Raw genomic sequence first — 19794 nt, forward strand, 5'->3', positions numbered from 1 at the left:
TTATGGTTTTCCTGGCTCCCTCTATACCCCGTTCTTACCCTTTTCTGTAATTTTAATTATTTTCCCCAGTGAGACACGATCGGTCCGGTCTCCTATGAAGAGGCTTCCTTGCCCTGGTTTGGTAAATATATTACGAATACTTACAACATCACCCCCTTCGCCAAACGCTTGTTTTTAACCTCCCTTTTTCCCCCCTTTGGTAGGCAAATAACCGAGCACCCTGCTCAGACAATTGAGCATCCCGCTCACCACCAATGGTTACCGCACCTTCCCTAAATATACAGTGTTTGGACCAAACTGGTAATTGCCCTTTTTTTTGCAATCGTATTATGCCATTTACGATCTCCTCACCACTGCGCCGTATGCTATATTCACGTTTCAATTCCCCTTGTTTGAGTGTCTGTGAGTACTATGCACATAGTTGCCGGTTTTCCGAAAATAATGTGTCCCTAAAAATCGTTCACCGCCCTCAGTCTAGCTTAGAGCATTCTGCACCGCTCTGTCCGCTCTATTGCGCCCTGTTACAATCAGGCTACACGGCACTAAAAGGAAGCGTTATAATTGCACCCCACGCTCCCTTTGCACGCTCAGTACGAATCGTCACCCTAGACTCGAACTCCTGACCAGTCATATTATTTCACGGGACCCCTTGCTCCTTTTCAACGGGCAGACTTGAAAGTCGCTCCCTGAATAAACATCACGCAACTCGCATGTCACTCGTTTATCACAAAAGTTTTACATCACATTCATGCGCCGTCTCTTTTAGTCCCCCCACCGCGCCGCAAATTGCATGTCATTCACTTGACAGTTGTTGCTAATTAAGTAACATAGTGAAAACGCTCTCTTGTCACGGATGGTGAACTGTGTTACATGCCTAGCTCATGTTACTTACTCTTATCCTTTTTTCCCTTGTTTTCTTCCCCAATACAACTTTATGTATTTTATGTGTAGGCCAAACAAATTGTGAAATAATTTCAAGACAAGCATATTATTTTTTTGTCCTGAAGATGATGCCAATTATCTCAGTCTAGGCATCGAAACGTCGTCGACATACTAGCATCATATATATAAGAGAAAGTAGAACATGAATACAATGATGCTCTGAAATGTATTTCCGTCTGTTCACTGAATCACTAGTATACAGACCGCCTCGTTCGCTCTACCCTTATCCCCTTGTTTTGTCTTGTCCCCTGTGGGTTACTGGCTGTACCCACTGTGTAAAAAATTCCTGTGTATTTTTGCAACTTACTTAAATTAAAAATCCTGTCCGGCTGGACAAAGGTCATACTTACCATTGAGCTTATGTCTATCATTTGTCAAGATCCCTGAACTACTAGGGACCACTGTTCTTTGAAAAACCTTCCTTCATACACAGCAAGAGCCGGGGCAATGGGTCTACTAACTGACAATCGCTGGCTCCTTAAGATGGCACCCGAAACTCTCTTGAGGTTGTTTAGCAACATTTTGGCTATATGGGAATCCCACCTCATTTTACTATTGATCCTGATTCCCAGATAGTCAAATGCCTCGACCTCCGCGAGAGGAGATCCATTAAGTTAAATCTGAAGTTTCCTTCCCTTTTTTTTGGGGGGGGGGGGGTAACCCCATCAGCTTTGTTTTAGTCGTGTTGATGGTGAGTCCACGTTCATGGCAAAACAGGCTGAATTTATCCAATAATTTTTGCAGGCCCGTTGGGGTTTTGGCCAGCAGCAGGGTATCGCCTGCGAAGAGGAGGGTAGGTGTTTTCTCCCCAGCCAGGACCGGGGCATCGGCACTGTCCTCTCTCAGATGGTCCACAACCCCATTAACAAAGAGGGAGAACAGTGTCGGGGCCATCACACAGCCCTGTCGTACACCCCTGTTCACGGACACCCTCCCTGTTAACTGCCCCTGACTCCCCCACCTAATCCTAGCGTAACTGTCCACGTGGAGCTTAACTATCAGTTCCAGAAGGTAGCGTGGGAACCCCATGTCCTGTAAGACCCTCCAGAGTTTTTCACGGGGTACCAAGTCAAACGCACTTTTAAGGTCTACAAAGGCCAGATAGAGTTTCCCCCTTCATAACAGTTACTATTTTCCAATAGATTGCCCAAAACCTGAAGACCTGATCCATTGTGTCCACATTTTTGCGAAATCCCGCCTGAAAGTGGGAGAGTATATTTCCCTCCTCTAGCCATCTATCTATTCTGTTCACAATCACCCTGCCAACCACTTTCTGCATAGCATCGATTAAACTAATCGGCCTGTAGTTGGCAGGGTCCTCCCTGTCACCTTTCTTGTGGATTGTGACCACTTCTGCTCCCTTCCAAGAGTCGGGAACAGGGTGACCACCGAGGATTAAGTTCATCAAGGGGGCAATGAGGTTAGACCACAACTTAGGTTCATATAAGTACAAGTCACCCGGTATGCCGTCCGGGCCAGCCGCTTTTGCAGGGATTATATTCCTTATAGCTGCAACTACTTCCTGGGCTGTGAAGGGCTCAGTGGATAAAGTCCCATTGTTGCAGGGGTCAGTTTGTCCCCTGCAAGATGGAACCGCCTCTTCCTCACAACAATACAGTTTGGTAAAGTGTGTGTGCCATTGTTGTTCAGTTATATGATTGGCAAGCGGGTCCACTCCTCTTCTGTCTAACTTATTTATCAAGTTCCATAACAATATTAAATTTTTTGAGCTGGCAGCCACCTTTAGTTCCTGCCAGTACTCCTCCTTCCAATCCCTCTTAGCTTTTTTAATGCAGATATTATATTCCCTTCTAGCCAGCCGTACAGCTGTACTATCCTTTCTCCTGATGGCACTTCCTATTTCCCTTCTCTTCTCCCTACATTGTGACGTATACCAAGGGGTGCTAGCTTTTATGTGGTACTTCCTTTTTGATCCTCCGCTGCCTTTTACTACAAAAAAGGAGCCAATTTTCCTCACTAGAGTATTATAAGAATCTACAAGACTAAAATTGTTATTTTCATTGTAGGGGACCATGATTTCAGCAGCGAGTTCCCTAGTTTGTGATTCCACCAATCCTCTAATACAAAGCAGGCTATCTTCTTGACCCAGTATCTTGTTCCACTTAAGCTTACGGTTACCATCAGACGGGATTAGTTCTTTTGTAGTCATTAACGGCATCTTTATTAATTCCCTCTCCCTCCCCCATTTTATTTCCATGCATAGTGGATTATGGTCGCTGTCCTGTGATTGTACAACTTCCATATCCACTAATCTGCTCCAGGAGCTGGTATCGAGCAAGATATAATCGATACGGGAGGGGCAACTGAGTTTATTATAAGTCATCGCCCCATTTGGGTCAGATATTGTTCTCCCTTTCAGGGCACGTAGATTGTGTTCTACTGTTAGGGCATTTAGTTGAATTGCCATTGGGGTCCACTTTTTTATTGGTGCTAAAGTCAGCAGCGGGATTGACTTTTTACAATCCTCCTCATTCATACACATGATGTCATCTGTGGTCAAAGGTTCATATGTACAATTAAAGTCTCCCCCGATGACGACACTAGATAATGGGGGAATACCTGCCAGCGCCCCCTCTAGTAAAGCTATGGTGGGTGACGTTTGGCCTCCCGGAGTACCACGTGCATACACATTAAACAGCTCAAAAGAGCTTGTAAACTGTGGCCTTTGGCAGAAATATACAGTATATCCTGTGATGACAATGAGCGAAGGGTAATATCCAAGTTAAGCGCTATTTTAGTCCAAATATGTAAGCCCCCAGAAGGTCGACCCCGCCCTATACTAATAGCTGGGATAAAATAGGTGGAGTAACCACATTTATATTAGGGAGATATACTCAATGTTTCTTGAAACATACAGATATCAAACCCATCTATAAATTCACTCCATTCTGGTTTTGACATTTTTCGAAAGCCCTGCTATGTTCCACGAAATTAGTCTGATTATCCCTGTATTTGAATTAACCTTGTTAATAATTACATCTGGTACTTTTCCTCCTATGTCTGTAATTGGGGGCTTATCGACTATTGGCACTATCCCAAGACTTCCCTCCCTTATTAGCAGGTTACCTCGTCATTAATCGCCCTAGCCTCTTTACCTGAAGTTTGAGGGTCATTACTTTCATAAGGATCCAACACACCAGATTTAGGGTCATTCCTAGGAGCTACCTCTGCGTTAACTTCACTCTCCTGCGTCAATATTCTGTTGCATCACTTTCTGTTGTCCCGAAGGTTTTCATAAGTAGGTCCCTGTCTTTAATTTTATCTTTGTTATTTGGCCTATTCTTGTGTTCCCTGGCCCCAGGGGGTATGGTGGAATACCCCTCACTACGTTGGTGTAAGGTTTAGTGTTAGAACAGTAGGTGTTAACCGGAGTGTCCCCCAGAGCCCAACCCCACAGTCAGTCAATTCCTTCCATCCCTGAAAACATGGAATAATGATTAAATGTGGGAACGTTGAAGCTACGGGTGTAAGAATTACAGCCACGTGTCGGTGGCGGACAGGGTGGTCTCTCCACCAGGGACTGGGGATAAAAGTAGGTCAGATCTCGTGTAGTGATTCCCTCCCTACCTCTCACATCGAACCATTCCCCAATGTATTTAGGGACTCTATGATCTTTGAAGTTTACAATGATCACATCCCCTGTCTGGTCCTTGGGTCTACGGCCCAACCATCCAACTCTTCTAACATGCAATATTTCCCCATTTAAGTTTGGTGGCAATGGCCTATTATTTGCCAACCAATGTATCACCTTGTTCTTCAGGGTTTGGAAGTCTTCTCTTTTACCTTCTTCTAGTACAGGTACCCCCGTCATAATTACTACAAAGGGCGCTGCCTGAGGTGGAAGATCTAAATTCCTCTTAAACACTCTGGGTGGGTTATGATAAGATGTATTCTTATTTTCTTGTGACCGGGTAGTGCTAATTTGATTGTTTCTTGGTTTTGGGACCTGTCCTTCCCCTTTTTTTCCTCCAGCATTTGTTTGTTCTGTTGCTGTATTACTAATGATCTTGGTTCCCTTCGCTAGTAGAGGCTGCGCTTCCTTGCTATTCTTATTGCCTTTTGGGAGCGATGATAGAGCCGATTTACAATTATGGTTTTTATAAGTATTTTTGTTATAAGCTCCCTGGTCTGTTCAGCGTTCCTCTGTATCATGGTTTCTATCTTCCCCATTTTTTCTGATATGATTTTTACCCTATGTATTAATGGGAGTATTAGAGACTTAACTAGATGCTCTATATTCCCTAGTAGATCCTTTAAAACTGGAGGGTCTGAAGGTTGGAGCTCAATCTCCTTACCACTCGTCGGGGCACAAGCTGTTCCCTCCATCCTCGGTGGATTGTGAGCTAATTTCTGGGATTTGACACTTCTACCTTGGCGCGTACCACCCCTACGTTTCCTCTTTTTTACAGTTTTGTCGGGCCTGTTTTATTTTTGTAGGGTTATCCGCTACTAGATCAGCAGAGGATTTCTCGTCAGCAGATGAGATTTCTAGTAACAAGTCCATATTTGAGACATCTTTATTAAGATCAGTTGACTTGTCGTGATCCCTTAACTGAAGTGGGATGCTGATATCACCCTCATTATTCCCCCCCTTACCCGGGTCTAATGGACTACTAGCAAGTTTAATCATTCCCATAGAAGAGCGTTTAGAATACATAGGGAAAGTCACAGCTAGTGCAGTGAGCAAGGGCTGCGGCTCCTGGGTAACATTATCTGCGTTGATTTGTCCATTATATGTGGTCATGGCGTGTTGTATACCTGGGAGAGATATGAAAGATGGGGCAAAGAATGAGTCCTGAGAGTAGTTGTTGATTGCCCATGAATCCACTGTTGACAAAAGGGGTAGGGACCCCAGCGGAAGTGAAAGGCGTCTCTCAGTGTGCTCAATGGCATTTACCACCACCCCTATGGTCTTTTGAAGCATGCGATCTATTGCTGTTAAAGTGGGTAGGGTTGATTTAGATTGTTTCTGCTTCTTAGTAGGTGGAGCAGGCCTTTCAACAGCCAATATATGATCAAAATAATCCCCTAAATAAAGACCACAATAGCCAATAACTTCTATCCACAGTTACATAGAAAAGCAATAATATCCAACAATAGTCCTTACTTAATACAGCAGGCTGATCAGGAATGTTCTAACATGGAACCAAGGGGGGGTGCCCCACCCCAGCCTCCCTCGGCCTTCGAACGGCCACAAAATGGCCCCGCCCTTGACCCGGGCTTCACTCGGGCTACTCCCGCGCGCGTCGCGGGAGAAACGCTGTTCCTTTTCTGCACCTCCGGGCGCGGGCGCTGCTGTCAGTGCGCGTGGCTTCAGGGGGTTGTGGGGGCTGTAGTCCCCCCGCTCTACGGCCGCGGTGAAAAGCGCGGCGCGGGGGGGACCAAGTGCCCGAGTGCAGACACTCCCCAAATGCTCCCCAATTGCTCTGGGTCCTGTTCGGGTCAGGTGCGGTGCCAGGCGGTGAGTTATCGAGTTCCCATACGGGTCTGAAATGCGGCAAAAACAACGAGGCTCCCCTTGGGAAATATCATTTTTACTTGAGAAAAATAAGAAATGTTTGCTAGGCCCTCAAGCTTATTAATGTTCAAGCAACATGAGAATATATTAAAATCAGAATGAGTAATAAAGCTCTTAGATGCAAAAAAAAGTAAGAGCCTACATCTGTTATTAATGTGGAATTTTGGAAACACCATATTGAATACTTAGGGCCTGCTTATAGTTTAGGCGGTCTGGAAGCGGGCAGCCACGCCAGTACCCTGCTCTCAGACCGCCAAAGTCAACCGCCGCACACCAGATTATGAGTTTCCTCATTGTCTGGCGGGTGGGTGGGCAGTGCGGCAGTCCCATTATGGTGCCTTTTGAAAAGGCACCACAATGGGGAGCACCTAAGGCCGTTCTTGCACAACACGAACTGTGCAGTCCATGCTGTGCAGAAAAGGGTATGCATGCAGGCAGGGGGGCACAACAAGTGCCCGCTTGCATGCATCCCCATGCACAGGGGCAAAGGGGGGCTCTATAGGACCCCCTTTGTTTCCCCACCACCAGTCTTTTCATGGCGGGCTCACCACCATGTAAATGCTGGGGCTGGGGAAAATTGTGATATGCTTGGCAGTGCTGCAGCGGCACTGCCAACCATATTGCTTCTCAAACCTTTGTCACAACTGCGTGATAAGAACAAAGTAGCTGTTGAATGCCATGCATGAATGGTTATATTCTCATATCAACATTTTAAGCTCCAAGCCTATTTAACTCACTTCTCACCCATGCTAAAGTATCAAATATGCTGTTTCGTTTTGAGCAGTTATAAGCGAAAGATCTAATCCCTTCTTGTAAGAGTAATCGACAATTCTAAGCTGCTGCCTATATGGGTATAAACATGAGTCATTAACTCACATTTTATGCACACATCCAGCACTTTTATTACAGAGAAGGAAGCTGTGCAAACCTGCTTTTGACAACAGCAAGTGCGCACTTGCAGGCAAGCTGCAATTGGTTGGCTCAGCGGAGGCTAAAATGCCCCTGCGTGCCAGGGGACTAAATGCATGTGGCAGGTGCAAAAATTGCTCCACAATCCCATGCAATTATAACTGCTCAAACACTATTTCAAGTCGTTAAAACAATTTCTGATCCTGCAAATAAAGCTCCAGGTGTCTGTCTCTCTCATTAAGTCGGGCTCACCCCTTGATCCCTACCCTCCCTCAGTTTTTGGCAAATGTAAATCATCCTCAATGGACCTTCTCGCACAGCTTCTTAATGCCTCACAATTGAGGGTATAGTACCTAGGGTATGGAAGCAATGGTCAGGCCCTTACTCAAAAAAAAAATTCTAGACTCCTGAATCTGGGCCAACTACAGACCGATTTTGCTCTTGCCCTCTAAAGCCCTAAAAAACATGTGAACAAGCAACTAACGATATACCCAGAACTCAGTGGCTAGCTCCACCCCTTACAATGAGGCTTTAGAGTTGGCCATAGTACAGAGTCTGCCTTGCTAGTCATAACAGAATAGCAAAGGCACTGCCACACTAATCCTGCTGGATCTCATTGTGCCTTTTGACACAGTGAACCACAACATTATTCTCCAAAGGCCAGAGGTTGTAGGGGTGCAGGACATGGCTTTGTCCTGGCTGAGCTTATTCCTTAGGGATTGTGTCTTTCAACTTCACACCCACCAGCATCGCTCTAGTCACACCATTTACCATCTGGGACCCATCAGGGTTCCACTCTAAGCCCAACCCTCTTCAATTTGTATGTAAGGCCACTAGTGGACATTGTAGAAATATGCGGCCTCACTCTCCAGCCTTACGCCCACGATACGCAGATCGTTATCTCCCTGTCTTCGCCGTAGAACCACAGTGCAGATGCACTGAATAGCTAGCTCAAACAAGTCTGCACCTGGATGAACAACAACTCACTGAAACTAAATGGAGAAAAAATTGAGGTTCTATTGCTAGGTAACCTTCCCCACCTATGGCGTTCACATCTGGTTCCGTAGTCAAGAATCTTGTAGTCTGGCTGGATGATAATCTACACATTAGCCTTCAAATCACTAAAGTGTCTGCCATCTGCTTTGTAATCTTGAGATGGCTTAGGAAAATTTTAGGATGTCTCCTGTCCTCAGCCCAGCGGACAGTCATCCAGACCCTGGCCATCTCAAAGCTTGAGTACAGAAACGTTCTTTACCTAGGGTCTGAAAGTACCTTCTTAAGTGACTCCAGGTAGTGCCAGACACAGCTGTTAGACTCCTACTTTGCTCCCACCCCCAATTTCCATCCTACTGCCATCCTGCTCCGTGAGCTGCACTGGCTCAAATTCAGCTCAATTCAAGGCGCTGTGCTACATATACAAATGTCTTTCAAACTCTGGCCCCTCATACATCAAGATCATTGGTGTTACCCTACACACCCAACCCATCCTTGTGTTTGAGTAACCTGGATCTAGCTGCAGTTCCCAGAGTTAGGAGATACAGACAAGGAGGCTGAGTCTTCTACTTCATAGGCCCAAAGCTGTGAAACTCTCTTGCTCACGATCTGAGAACCTGTAGCTCGCTTTCCATCTTTCGTTGTTATATGGCCGTTAGGGTCATTCTCAACATTGCTAGGTTAGCTTGAGCTCCACTGCCATGATGCTGTTTTTGCGTACGTTACTACATAACTTTATTTTGCAAGTCTCTGTTTGTGCCTTTCACATGAGAACTGTCTGCTTTCTGCGTTCTCTGCTGCTCCTGGAGTTTAGTCTGAACATGATGTGCAAGGTCGATAAACACGCCCATGTTATGCTGTTCTGGTCAGTCCCTAGCACATAGACACAACAGGCTACATAGAGCAGCACTGCTGTGAAGCTCATGCTTTGATATTACGGGGATGCATGCTGTTCACACACACTTGGAGGGAAACCTTTCCTTGGAGAAGAGCTATGCTGTTCCTATGATGTAAAGCTACCATCTAGGCTCTAAGGTATGGGTTCGCTGACAAAGCCCAGAGATCTTCCTTCATATAATAAACCTCAACTTACCAAGGGGAGGGTGGTTAGGTCTTATTGTCCTTTTTTCACTGTCTTTATATGATGTCATTCCCCTTCATATTCTAAGGTATTGTAACAATGCTAACTGTTCTAGGTTTATGCATTTTTCTGCTGGTAGTGGCTCGTATACTGCATTATAAGGCACGATAGTTAAAATAAACATTTTGAACTACACAGTGACTCTAACAATCCTTATTGTGAACAAGTACGAGTGAGTGAGCAAAAGGGCATGTCTTGCTACCGCGATTCCTGAGAGAGTCGGGAGTGTTGTGTTCTGGGTTGTCTGATCATTTGTAGATTTGTGATTATGTCGGAGAACAAATGAGACACTATAGCTAGTTGGTTTTGGGATTTTGAGTACTAAGGTGGTAGGAAGGTACAACCCCTATACAACGAGGCCCTGTTTTCCTGCGCATAGTTCTGTGTATGTGCAGAATCCCCGCAACATGGCGCCGCCAACTTTTCGTCTGGTTCTTATTTGCAAGACTCTTGAGTAGCTCATGTGCTTGTCCACAATCCCCTCACTTCTGTTTCTGGAGACAGCTGTGACAGTGTAGCCTCCTTTGTTGTGATATTTTATAGGTTTTTCAAGCTTGAATTTGAAAAGGTCTTTAATTTACTTTTTTGGCTGGGCACACCCCACACCCAACTTATCTCATTGCTACAGTGCCTTAGCTTTGGGTATTACATATTTCCTTAATACGTATACATAGAGCTGTTATTCAGTTTATGTTGCGCAACTTCCAGGTGGGACCACCTGGAGCTGCTGCACAACCACCTGCCTCGTTTCAGTCCCCCGTATCATAAGAAGAAAGTTGCAGCTTTAACAGTGAAATATGCCTCAGATGGTGAGAACATGTCTTCTAGACTGGACATGGGTTGTGACTCTGCTCAACAGCACAGTGGAGGTTACCATAGTGCAGGAGGCACTGCGTCCCTGTCTGGAGACGAGAGCAACTGATACATTCACTGCAGTAGAGACAGCAGATACACGAGTTGCCCCCCTGGATAGACTCTTTAAAACAGTCTTCCAAATTGAAGGTGATATAAAGCGTACAATCACAGCGGTTTTCTGGGAGAATCTAACCTCTTCATATGACATTTTGTTAGCAGAGGCAGAGTGGCCACCTCCACCGCTCCGAAAGTTTTTCGCATTATGTCCCTGAGGAACAAGCAAAGGCACTTGCTCCAGCAGTGTACCGTAATCAGGTGGGCTGGGATATAGATTCCCAAGCACATGAGATCTCGTTACGGTCTATGCCACAGCTGCAATATCCAATCAAACGAGAAGCTAATACTCCTGTTTGTGATATTCTGACTCAGTTGGAGTATCAGGGAGTGATTGAATCCTGTGCATCACCGTTGAATAATCCCCTTTTGACTGTATCTAAACCTGACAGTATGAATGGGGTTTAACGTGCACTTAATAATCTCCCTAGAAGATCTCTGGGTGGGCGGGCCCCATACGGAATGATCTTTGGCATTAAAATGTTTGTGCCAGACCTTGATGGTCTTGACGTTGTGGCCGCTGCCACAACCTTTGACATAGATTACCATTCTACTATGTTGCAGAACCTACAAAAGACCCATGGCAGCTCCGCAACTGAAAATGTACCCTCTTCCAATGGTGCAGCACTGCTGATTCCGGTAGCCGGCTGACTTCCTAAGATTGGAGAGCTGGTATGAGAAAAGCTGGAGAACAAAAAAGAATTTGGTCCCTTTTATCATGCACCGGTTCCAGTGCTTGGATTGAAGGGTACTCAAACAATCATTTGACCACCTTTACCTGGTCGCAAAGACAACAGATACATCTCAGTGGACAATGTCAAGTTACACCGTCTGGCCGATTCTGAATAGTGTCACGCCTACTGTTTCATGCAATGCGATTTCATTGAATCCACTGGCTTCATCCTCTTCCACTGTTGCCTGTGTGGGTGAGGGAGTGATGGACACTGTTATTGACTTTTCACCTGTCCTGCCTCCATCTTCCAATACAGACGTTGTGTATACTTACCCTACAGATGAGTCCAATAGTGAGGTGCCGAACAGTTCTCAACAACATCACACTGATCCGGCGCTACTACCTCTAATTAACGGAACTGCAAGCGTTTACTTTGGAGATCATGCCATCTTTTCTTCTAACTCATCCTCTTTGTCTTGCCATTTGACACTTCCACCAACAAAATTGGGTATTTTTATCTCTTGGTTTAAGAAGACTTACCTGGGCCCACTCTGGACCTACTTCTGGTTGGTGATTGTCCTGATTTTCCTCTTCATGTCAAGTGGATTTGTGACAGTATTTTTCTTACTAATCAATGGTCATTATTTGCCAGAATGCTCTGCTGTGAATTTGGTCGATGGAGTTCTTGCACCTCATACATCGTCCCCTAACATGAAACGTGAACAAGGTCTTGTTAACATTTTGGCTTTCCTGGTTGCAGATGGCATTGTGTGGGATAAAGTAGACTTTTAAGTCCACGGCCCGACAGAGGTGCTTAAGATACCATACATATTTCGCTTCTCCTTAGGAGATGTGGTAACACAGGACGTACATTCTGATGATTGGGATGTGCAAGCTGTACATTAGTTGTTTTCTGATTTGAAGTATTACGCTGCCTTTGATGCTGAAGATTTGTATTCAAATTCTGCCAAATATGCTTATTTATTCTGTTATCAACATTATGGGCATCATTTCTTACATGAAAAAAGCACATTACAACCTGTTTAAACTCAATGGAAACATTGTCCGACTAAGCAAACACAAGGAGATGATGGACGGAGTGCTGGAACTTTTCATACACTCACCTTCAGCCACAGGTCTGGGTTGAAAACAGCATCGTTCTTTATCTCACTTCACCACCCCAGTTCAGACACAGCTTTATGCAAATCAGTCTTGACCCTGTGCCTCATGGGAACAGTCCATCCCGAACTGCCAAGCCATGTCTTCCCTTGACGGCAAACAAGCATCCTGGGACCGGTTTCGGGCTAACAGCCCTCATCAGCCAGGCTAGCTTGAATCCAGTGGCAAAGTGAGCAAGAGACCCACATCTGGGCATAACCCTGCCTACTTAGGGTGAACAAAGCAATCACAAGGAGATGATGGACGGAGCACTGAAACTTTTCAGACACTCGCCTCCAGTCACAGATCTGGGTTGAATCCATCATCATTCTTTAGCTCACTTCGCCACCCCCAGTTCAGACACAGCTAAATGCAAATCAGTATTGACCCCGTGCCTCATGGGAACAGTCCAGCCCAAACTCCAAACTGCCAACCCATGTCTTCCCTGGACAGGAAACAAGCATCCTGGGACCACTTTCGGCTAACAGCCCTCAGCAGCCAGGCTAGCTTGAAAACATGTTTCCTGTGCTCTCAATGCCACTGGAGTCAAGCTATCCTGGCTGATGAGGGCTGAAAGCCTGAAACTGGTCCTAGGATGCTTGTTTCCAGTCCAGGGACGACCTGGCCTGGCAGTTGGGGCTGGACTGTTCCCATTGGGTGCAGGGTCAAGACTGATTTGCATATGGCTGGGTCCAAACTGGAATGGCAAGGTAAGCAATAAAACGATGGATTTAGGCCCAGATCTCTGTACTGGGGTGAATGCATGACATTGATTTGTTTTCTGTCCATCAATTGTTCTTTTTGCAGTTTTCCGACTCCCATTCAAGGGAGTTCTAAAGCACTTCGAGATAAGTTTGCTTATTTTACTGATAATAACACGTCTAATCCAGAATCCTATTTTTTTAAATTGCATACATCATCACAGCCCAAATGTATTGTTACCCATACTAAATTGACCTATTCCCTTTGAAACTGAATTGGCAAAACAAGGTTATGACCATTGGAAAGATTCAATTGATTTAAAATCAGTTTGGGGCACTAACGCTTGGCAGGTTCAGGGTACTGAAGCTCTACATTGTGCCTGCCTGATTCTGACCCCAATTTTATTTTCAAATGATACATTACACCAGACCACTTGTTTTGGCTTGGCGACTGCTAAAAATTTGAACATCCCATCAATCCCCTCCTCAAATGATGTAAAGCTCAAATCTAGGCTCTAAGGTATGGGGTCTGCTGACAAAGCCCAGAGATCTTCCTTTATATAATAAACCTTAACTTACCAAGGGGAGGGTGGGTAGGCCTTACAGTCCTTTTTCCTTTTACTGTATATGATGACATCACCTTTCATATTCAATGGTATTGTAACAATGCTAACTGTTCCAGGTTTATACATTTTTCTGCTGGTAGTGGCTTGTATACTGCATTATAGAGCAAGATAGTTAAAATAAACATTTTGAACTAAACAGTGACTCTGGCAATCCTTATTGTGGACAGGTATGAGTGAGTGAGCTTAAGGGTATGTCTTGCTACCGCGCTTCCTGAGAGAGTCGGGAGTGTTGTGTTCTGGGTTGTCTAATCATTTGTAGCTTCGTGATTATGTAGAAATATGAATGAGACACTATAACTAGTCGTTTATGGGATTTTGGGTACTTAGGTGGTAGGAAGATACAACCCCTATACACCAAGGTCCTTTTTCCTGGGCATAGTTCTGTGTATGAGCAGAATCCCCACAACACCATAAGAGGCTGTTTCAATTATTAACTCAGGAGCAGCCCACAGAATGTCTCTGGGTACATATCCCATGATGTTGCGCTGGGAAACCCTTGGTTGGGCAGCCATGCACTCTAAAAATCTGATTAATGATAACAATAATAATAATCCAATAAGGGCCACGTGAAAATACTTCCTTGATACCTAAATGCTAAAGACTGGTAGAGATCGTCTGAGTACTCTCGCACTTTAACTAACTCCATCAGGAACTCAGTAATGCAGGATTTAATGCTCAGCAGACATGAGGCAACTGCCTGGGCAATTTCAATATAAAATATTGGGCCCATAAATTGATACAGTTAAGGAACTTGTACATTGGCTTTCACATTCTTTTAATAGCTGTTGGCTTTTAGTTTTAGAAACGTTAAACCAATTTGTACAACTATTTTTTTTTAAATCATGTATTTTGATGACCTTGAAATTAAAATGATTTTAATTATTCAATCAATAAAGTATTACCTTCCTTATATACACAACTGTTCGGTTTCCTAATTTCAGGAGAAATTCTTGATGCGTTGCATGAAGGAGAATTGCAGAACAACACGCTGATTCATTTCACATCTGACCATGGGGGCTTTCTGGAGGCCCGTTATGGCAATGTGCAAATGGGAGGATGGAACGGAATATATAAAGGTAAAAAATAGATTGTCCATATCTGAATAAATTAATGATTGTCCTGGCGTGCGTACCATGTTTAACTGATGTTCAATTCCAGTTCTCAGGAAGTCACCACAAAATGTTTTTAAAATATACAATTAACTTTTTTTTGCAGTTCTTGTAGAATCGTGAGCACTGTTACAGGAGAATTGTCTTCCTTCCCCGTTGAAGAGTGTCGACAAAATGGCATGGCAGTAGCTGCAAGTTACCATTTCTGCCTCTAGAGCTGTATGTTTTAATTTTTTTTTTTTTTTTGGGGAGTTTTATATAGCGCGAACTAGAACCGAACCGAATCAGTTATCAGAGCGCTTTACATAGAACCAGTTACGTTACATTAGGACACACTTTCATTTTTTTTTAGGCACAGGGAGATTAAGTGATTTGCCCAGAATCACAGGGGGTTATTGGCGTCGATTACCGAGACTCGAACCCAGATCCCCAGGTCCGAGGTCGAGCGCCTTAGCCGTTAGGCCAACCCCTCTCTCCTATTTGGTATGTCAAAAAGCTAAATGTTTCATTTTAAGTAGCAACAGCTGAACAGTTATAATCATCGGGCTGGTACTACTGGTCCTTCACTGCTGAGCAAGCTGAATACCAAATCCACCCATAGTGTCACTGTTGCATCGCATAAACTGTAACAAGAGCACAGAACTCCAGTTACCATTTCACCTGTGGCCAGGCACATCTACTTTAGTGTGATGGCTGGTGGAAGCAGAAAGACTGTCGTGGCTTTGGAGGTGGAAGTGTGGCGTAATGCAAGGCCGGCCGGCCTCCATCTCATTTTTTTTAATATTACCTGGCATCCAGTGGTTTTCTGCTCCCTCTAGAGGCAAAGTGCGGGCAAACGCCTAATCTCCACCCCTAGAGGACAGAGTGGGCCTTAGGATTTAGGAGTGAGGGTTTTCCTCAATGTAGGCTGGCCCCCACCACATACTCATAAAAATACTAGGGTCTAGTGGGCTCTATGCCCTACAAGGGTAGCAGAAAGACTGGGCTTTTGGAGTTGGGGATAGGCCTGATGCCTTGGTTGAACACCACCCCAATTTTCTTTTTACCACTTTATCACTGGTGTCTAATAGGCCTTCACCCGCCCTCTCCCCTGTTTCCTGCGGGGTCAGATTGGGGTGAATACTCCCAATCGGTCCCCAGGGGGCAGAAAGATTGTTGGACTGTACTGATCTGGGGTAATGGCCTGAGGTCTGGGTAAGCCAACCCACTCATTCTTTTGCAGACAATATTTCCCTGCTGTCTAGTGGGATGTGTGTACCACCCCCATATGCCCCTGGAGGGGCTGAAAGACTGTAGGGCCTTTTCTGGTGCAAGATAATGGCCCAATGCCTTGGTTGAGCACCCACCTCCCTTCTTTGCATTTTTTACCATTTTCTCCTGGTGTTTAGTGTTCTTTCTGGCCCCTTGAAGGAGCAGATTGAGTGTAAACCTCATACCCCCAGCTTGGACAGAAATACTGTTGTGCCTGGCTGGGTACCACTTACACATGCTCAGTGGTCTGCTCCCTCTTTATTAGTTTTCCTTGGTGTCTAGTAGGGTGGATCCCTGTTTGGGGATCACCCTCTGAGGGCAATCCTCAAGCAGGTATCCACCAGGGAAAGAGAGCGCTGGAAAGGGGATATTGTACATCCTTCTTGTTGAATCGGCCTGATGCATCACTCTTACATTCTAATCTCTAACAAATCTTCTAGAGCTTTCAGGCCTCTCCCGCCTGCTCATCGGGCTAAACCACAGAATCTTGTCTACTGTGAATGAGAATGATACTGTGAGTGCATCAGCCACCTTGTTTTCCAAATCTGCAATATGCCTGCCTCCAAATCTTTTTTGCCCTCCAAGCACATGGGAACGAGCTCTCTCAACAGTCTCAGCATGTACTCATTCTTGCTTGTCATTCTATTCACCACATACACAACAACTTGGTTATTGATCATAAATGTCAATTTCTTGTTGTGCAATTATTGGTCCGCAAGCAATTTCGATAAAACTCAAGGAAGTCAATGCTATGGTGTTTCACTAACTACTCTTTGGGCCACCTTTCGGTGCCCCATTTTCCCTCCCAGTACACCCCACAGCTGCTGCCTGCAGATTTGCCTGAAAAAATTCCCACCATCCATGTCAGTCGGTTATCATTAAATAAGAATGTGAAACCATTGTATTGATCCAAAAACTGCAGCCACCTCCTCAGATCCTGCTTTATTCTCTCTGTCATTCAAACTCTATGGTGCAGTTATGTCACCCCTCTCATTATATACGTCATTTTAGTGGTAGGTCATTCCGTCTTTTCATCGGCCTATGGTAAGTAAGATGTCTCCGTAACCATCTCCCAAGTCTATATCTGTTGATGGCATTCACCTGCCACCCCTTTCCTGCCTACCATCAAAAAATCAACAAGATAGTGCAGTATCCGCACAGACCTTGCCATCCTTCATACCACCCAATCCATAAAGGTGCTGAACTTCTCAAACATAATAGAGTCCACCAAGCACCCCATGGCCATGGCCATATCCACATAATTTGCTGCATGGAACTGTATCCACAGGAGCTAGAAATCCTGTGGTTGTACCGACAATAGCCAAAACGCCAATTTGATGTCTGCCTTTTTCATATCTGCGCCCCCACCACATCGCTTCACCAAATGTATGACCATATTTATTACTGGTATAAGTCACTATATATTCTGGCGAGTCTGTAAAGTCATTCACTGAGGCACCATTAGACCATGAGAGGTGATGAATTAAGAATGGGGATTCTGCAAATGGCTCTGCTGTTCATCTAATTGCCACTTCCTTGTCTAATATTTCATTAACCTACAAGGGGTGTTCCCAGCATGATCTTGAATTCTCAGTCCATCTGCCTGTACACGGTCCCCTGTAGGGTATCCGGAGGCCCTTTGTAGTACCACCCACAGCCTAGCCACCACCCCATCCAGGTACTTCAGCAGCCAAGGGAGCATGGCTCTTTATTTAACTGACATATTGCTTTTTTCCCACAGCCCCTCTTTTGCACACCTGCCCCTTCCAACTGTGAACTGCCCATAGCCCCCTTTGTACTGCTGGACAGAATGCCATCCCCCCAATGAAATTTGGAGCAATTATGCCTGAATCAGCAGGGAAACCTATGGCAGAAACCTCTGTTAAAGCTCCAGCAGGTGCCTACTAGACCTTGTTTTGTTGCACCTCCCTTCATCTCCCCCTTCCCTGGGTGGGATGCCTGTGAAAAGGCACCTAATGCAAGGGCAACCCACTTGCTGTATCAGCCATTTGTAAAGGTTTAGCAGAGGTCATGTATTGTAAACACAGTTCATTATCTATTGCCCCCCAAGGTTTGGTGGTCTGCACACTTTTCCCTAATCTAATTTTTTCATCATTAACAAAGATAGGCCAAAACCCCAGATCTGAGGATGACCTTCCTGATTACATCCATATACTTCCACAGGATCACCCTGCACTCTGGATCCCTTTCACGTATGATGCTGTGTTAAAGGTCGTTTTTCATATATCAATATTAATCAAGACCAGCTACCATTCTTCTGCTTTAGATCCCTCTTTGGAATTTGTCTCACTGTGGAGTAGCTTGAATACATTCAAATACTCATTCACCGTTATTTCCTCTTTGGTGGCCGACAACAGATGCCTTCCAAGCAGGTCAGCTATCCCAATGTTGGGCAGTTTCGCTTGATGATCCTTGTCACCCACCTTCTGCCCTGTGAAGTCCACCCCTCTTTTCTACAGCCCTTCTCCTCCTGCCCCTCGGAGTTCTGACATTGTCATGTCTCCCAACACCTCACCGACACCCTCCTTTGACTTGTTATTGGCCAATTCAGCTCCTTGCCCCAACTCCCTGGATATGTGTCCTTCCCTAGGACTTTCCACACATTCCATCTATGGTGCAGAATACAGTGCGCACCATGATGTCAACAAAATGTCCCACAATTTTGACCATAGCCTCTGCATATGCTCAAACTCTCCCTCCCCTTTGCATACCAGGCACTCCTTGTATCTCTCTTCACAATCTCTCTCATAACCCAAACCAACTTCTCTACCCCCTTTATCCTCTCTGACTTTAAGCTTACTTTGGGCGCTTCTCTCTCTCTTTGTGGAGTGAGGTTTGCCTGTTCAGGGAGGATGGACCATGTTGTATAGGGCTGTGAAGGTGTGCGTTAGGAGTTTGAACAGTGCACATTTGTGTACTGGAAACCAGTGTGAGCTCCCTGTGGTAGGGTGTGATGTGTGTGTGGTGTGGAAGGTTGAGTGCAATTCTGGCTGCGGAATTCTGAATGGTTTGCATTCCCCTGGTGAGTTGCTTCCTGATTCCTGGTGTAAAGGGTGTATGCATAGTCTAGCTTGCTTGTGAGAAGGGCCTGGGTGACAGTTTTGTGAGTGCCTATGGAGAACCATGTAAAGATGTAATCAGCATTTTGAGGGTCCAGAAGCAGGCTGTGAAGGTGTTGCCTTGGGTGGGCAAGTAGAGGTGACCGTTGATGATAATTTCAAGGTACTTGGCATAACTGGTGGTATAGGAGGTGGGCTAAAATTCAGTTGGCCTCCAAGTGTAGTCCCATAGAGATGCATTCTTTTCGAACATCCGACTTCTGTCTTGTTGGTGTTCCATTTAAGACAGTTGATCTTCATCCAGTCAGTGATTTAGATCATGAAGTTGGCAAACTTGTGCCGGGAGTGTGGGGGCTTTTCTGAGAGGGAGAGAATTAGTTGACGGTCGTCGGTGTAGGATAGGATGTTGATCTCATGGGTGTGGATGATGCTTGTGAGCTGGTTCATGTATGTGTTAATGAGGGTCATGTTGACAGATGATCCTTGCAGTACTCCGCAGATGAAGTAGCAGGGTTTTGAGTACTAGAGTAGCAGGGAACTAGGCTGACTGATTGGGTTCTTCTAGTCAGAAAGGACCATATCCATCACAGTGCTGTTCCTTGGATTCCAGTCTTGTATAGCAGTTGCATGAGCATAAGGTTGGATGCTGTATCAGTGGCCATGGAGGGGACCAGGAGGATGAAGGCTGCTGAGTCTTCCTGGT

At 45.2% G+C, this 19794-nt stretch overlaps 1 protein-coding gene across 3 annotated transcripts in view; it reads left to right on the forward strand.

Annotated features, from left to right (window-relative positions):
- The window catches only part of LOC144772896 (arylsulfatase D-like), a 547027-nt gene that overhangs the window by 442154 nt on the left and 85079 nt on the right, over positions 1 to 19794 (forward strand). For 2 of the 3 annotated variants that reach the window (XM_078657568.1, XM_078657570.1), the window contains exon 8: positions 14593 to 14727. The exons of the other annotated variant lie outside the window; for it this stretch is intronic. In XM_078657568.1, the coding sequence (XP_078513694.1) occupies positions 14593 to 14727 (135 nt within the window). The remainder of the gene's footprint in view (positions 1 to 14592; positions 14728 to 19794) is intronic. 3 annotated transcript variants of the gene reach the window in all.

The sequence above is a fragment of the Lissotriton helveticus genome, chromosome 8 (genome assembly GCF_964261635.1).
Source record: "Lissotriton helveticus chromosome 8, aLisHel1.1, whole genome shotgun sequence".
NCBI classification, from domain to species: Eukaryota; Metazoa; Chordata; class Amphibia; order Caudata; family Salamandridae; genus Lissotriton; species Lissotriton helveticus.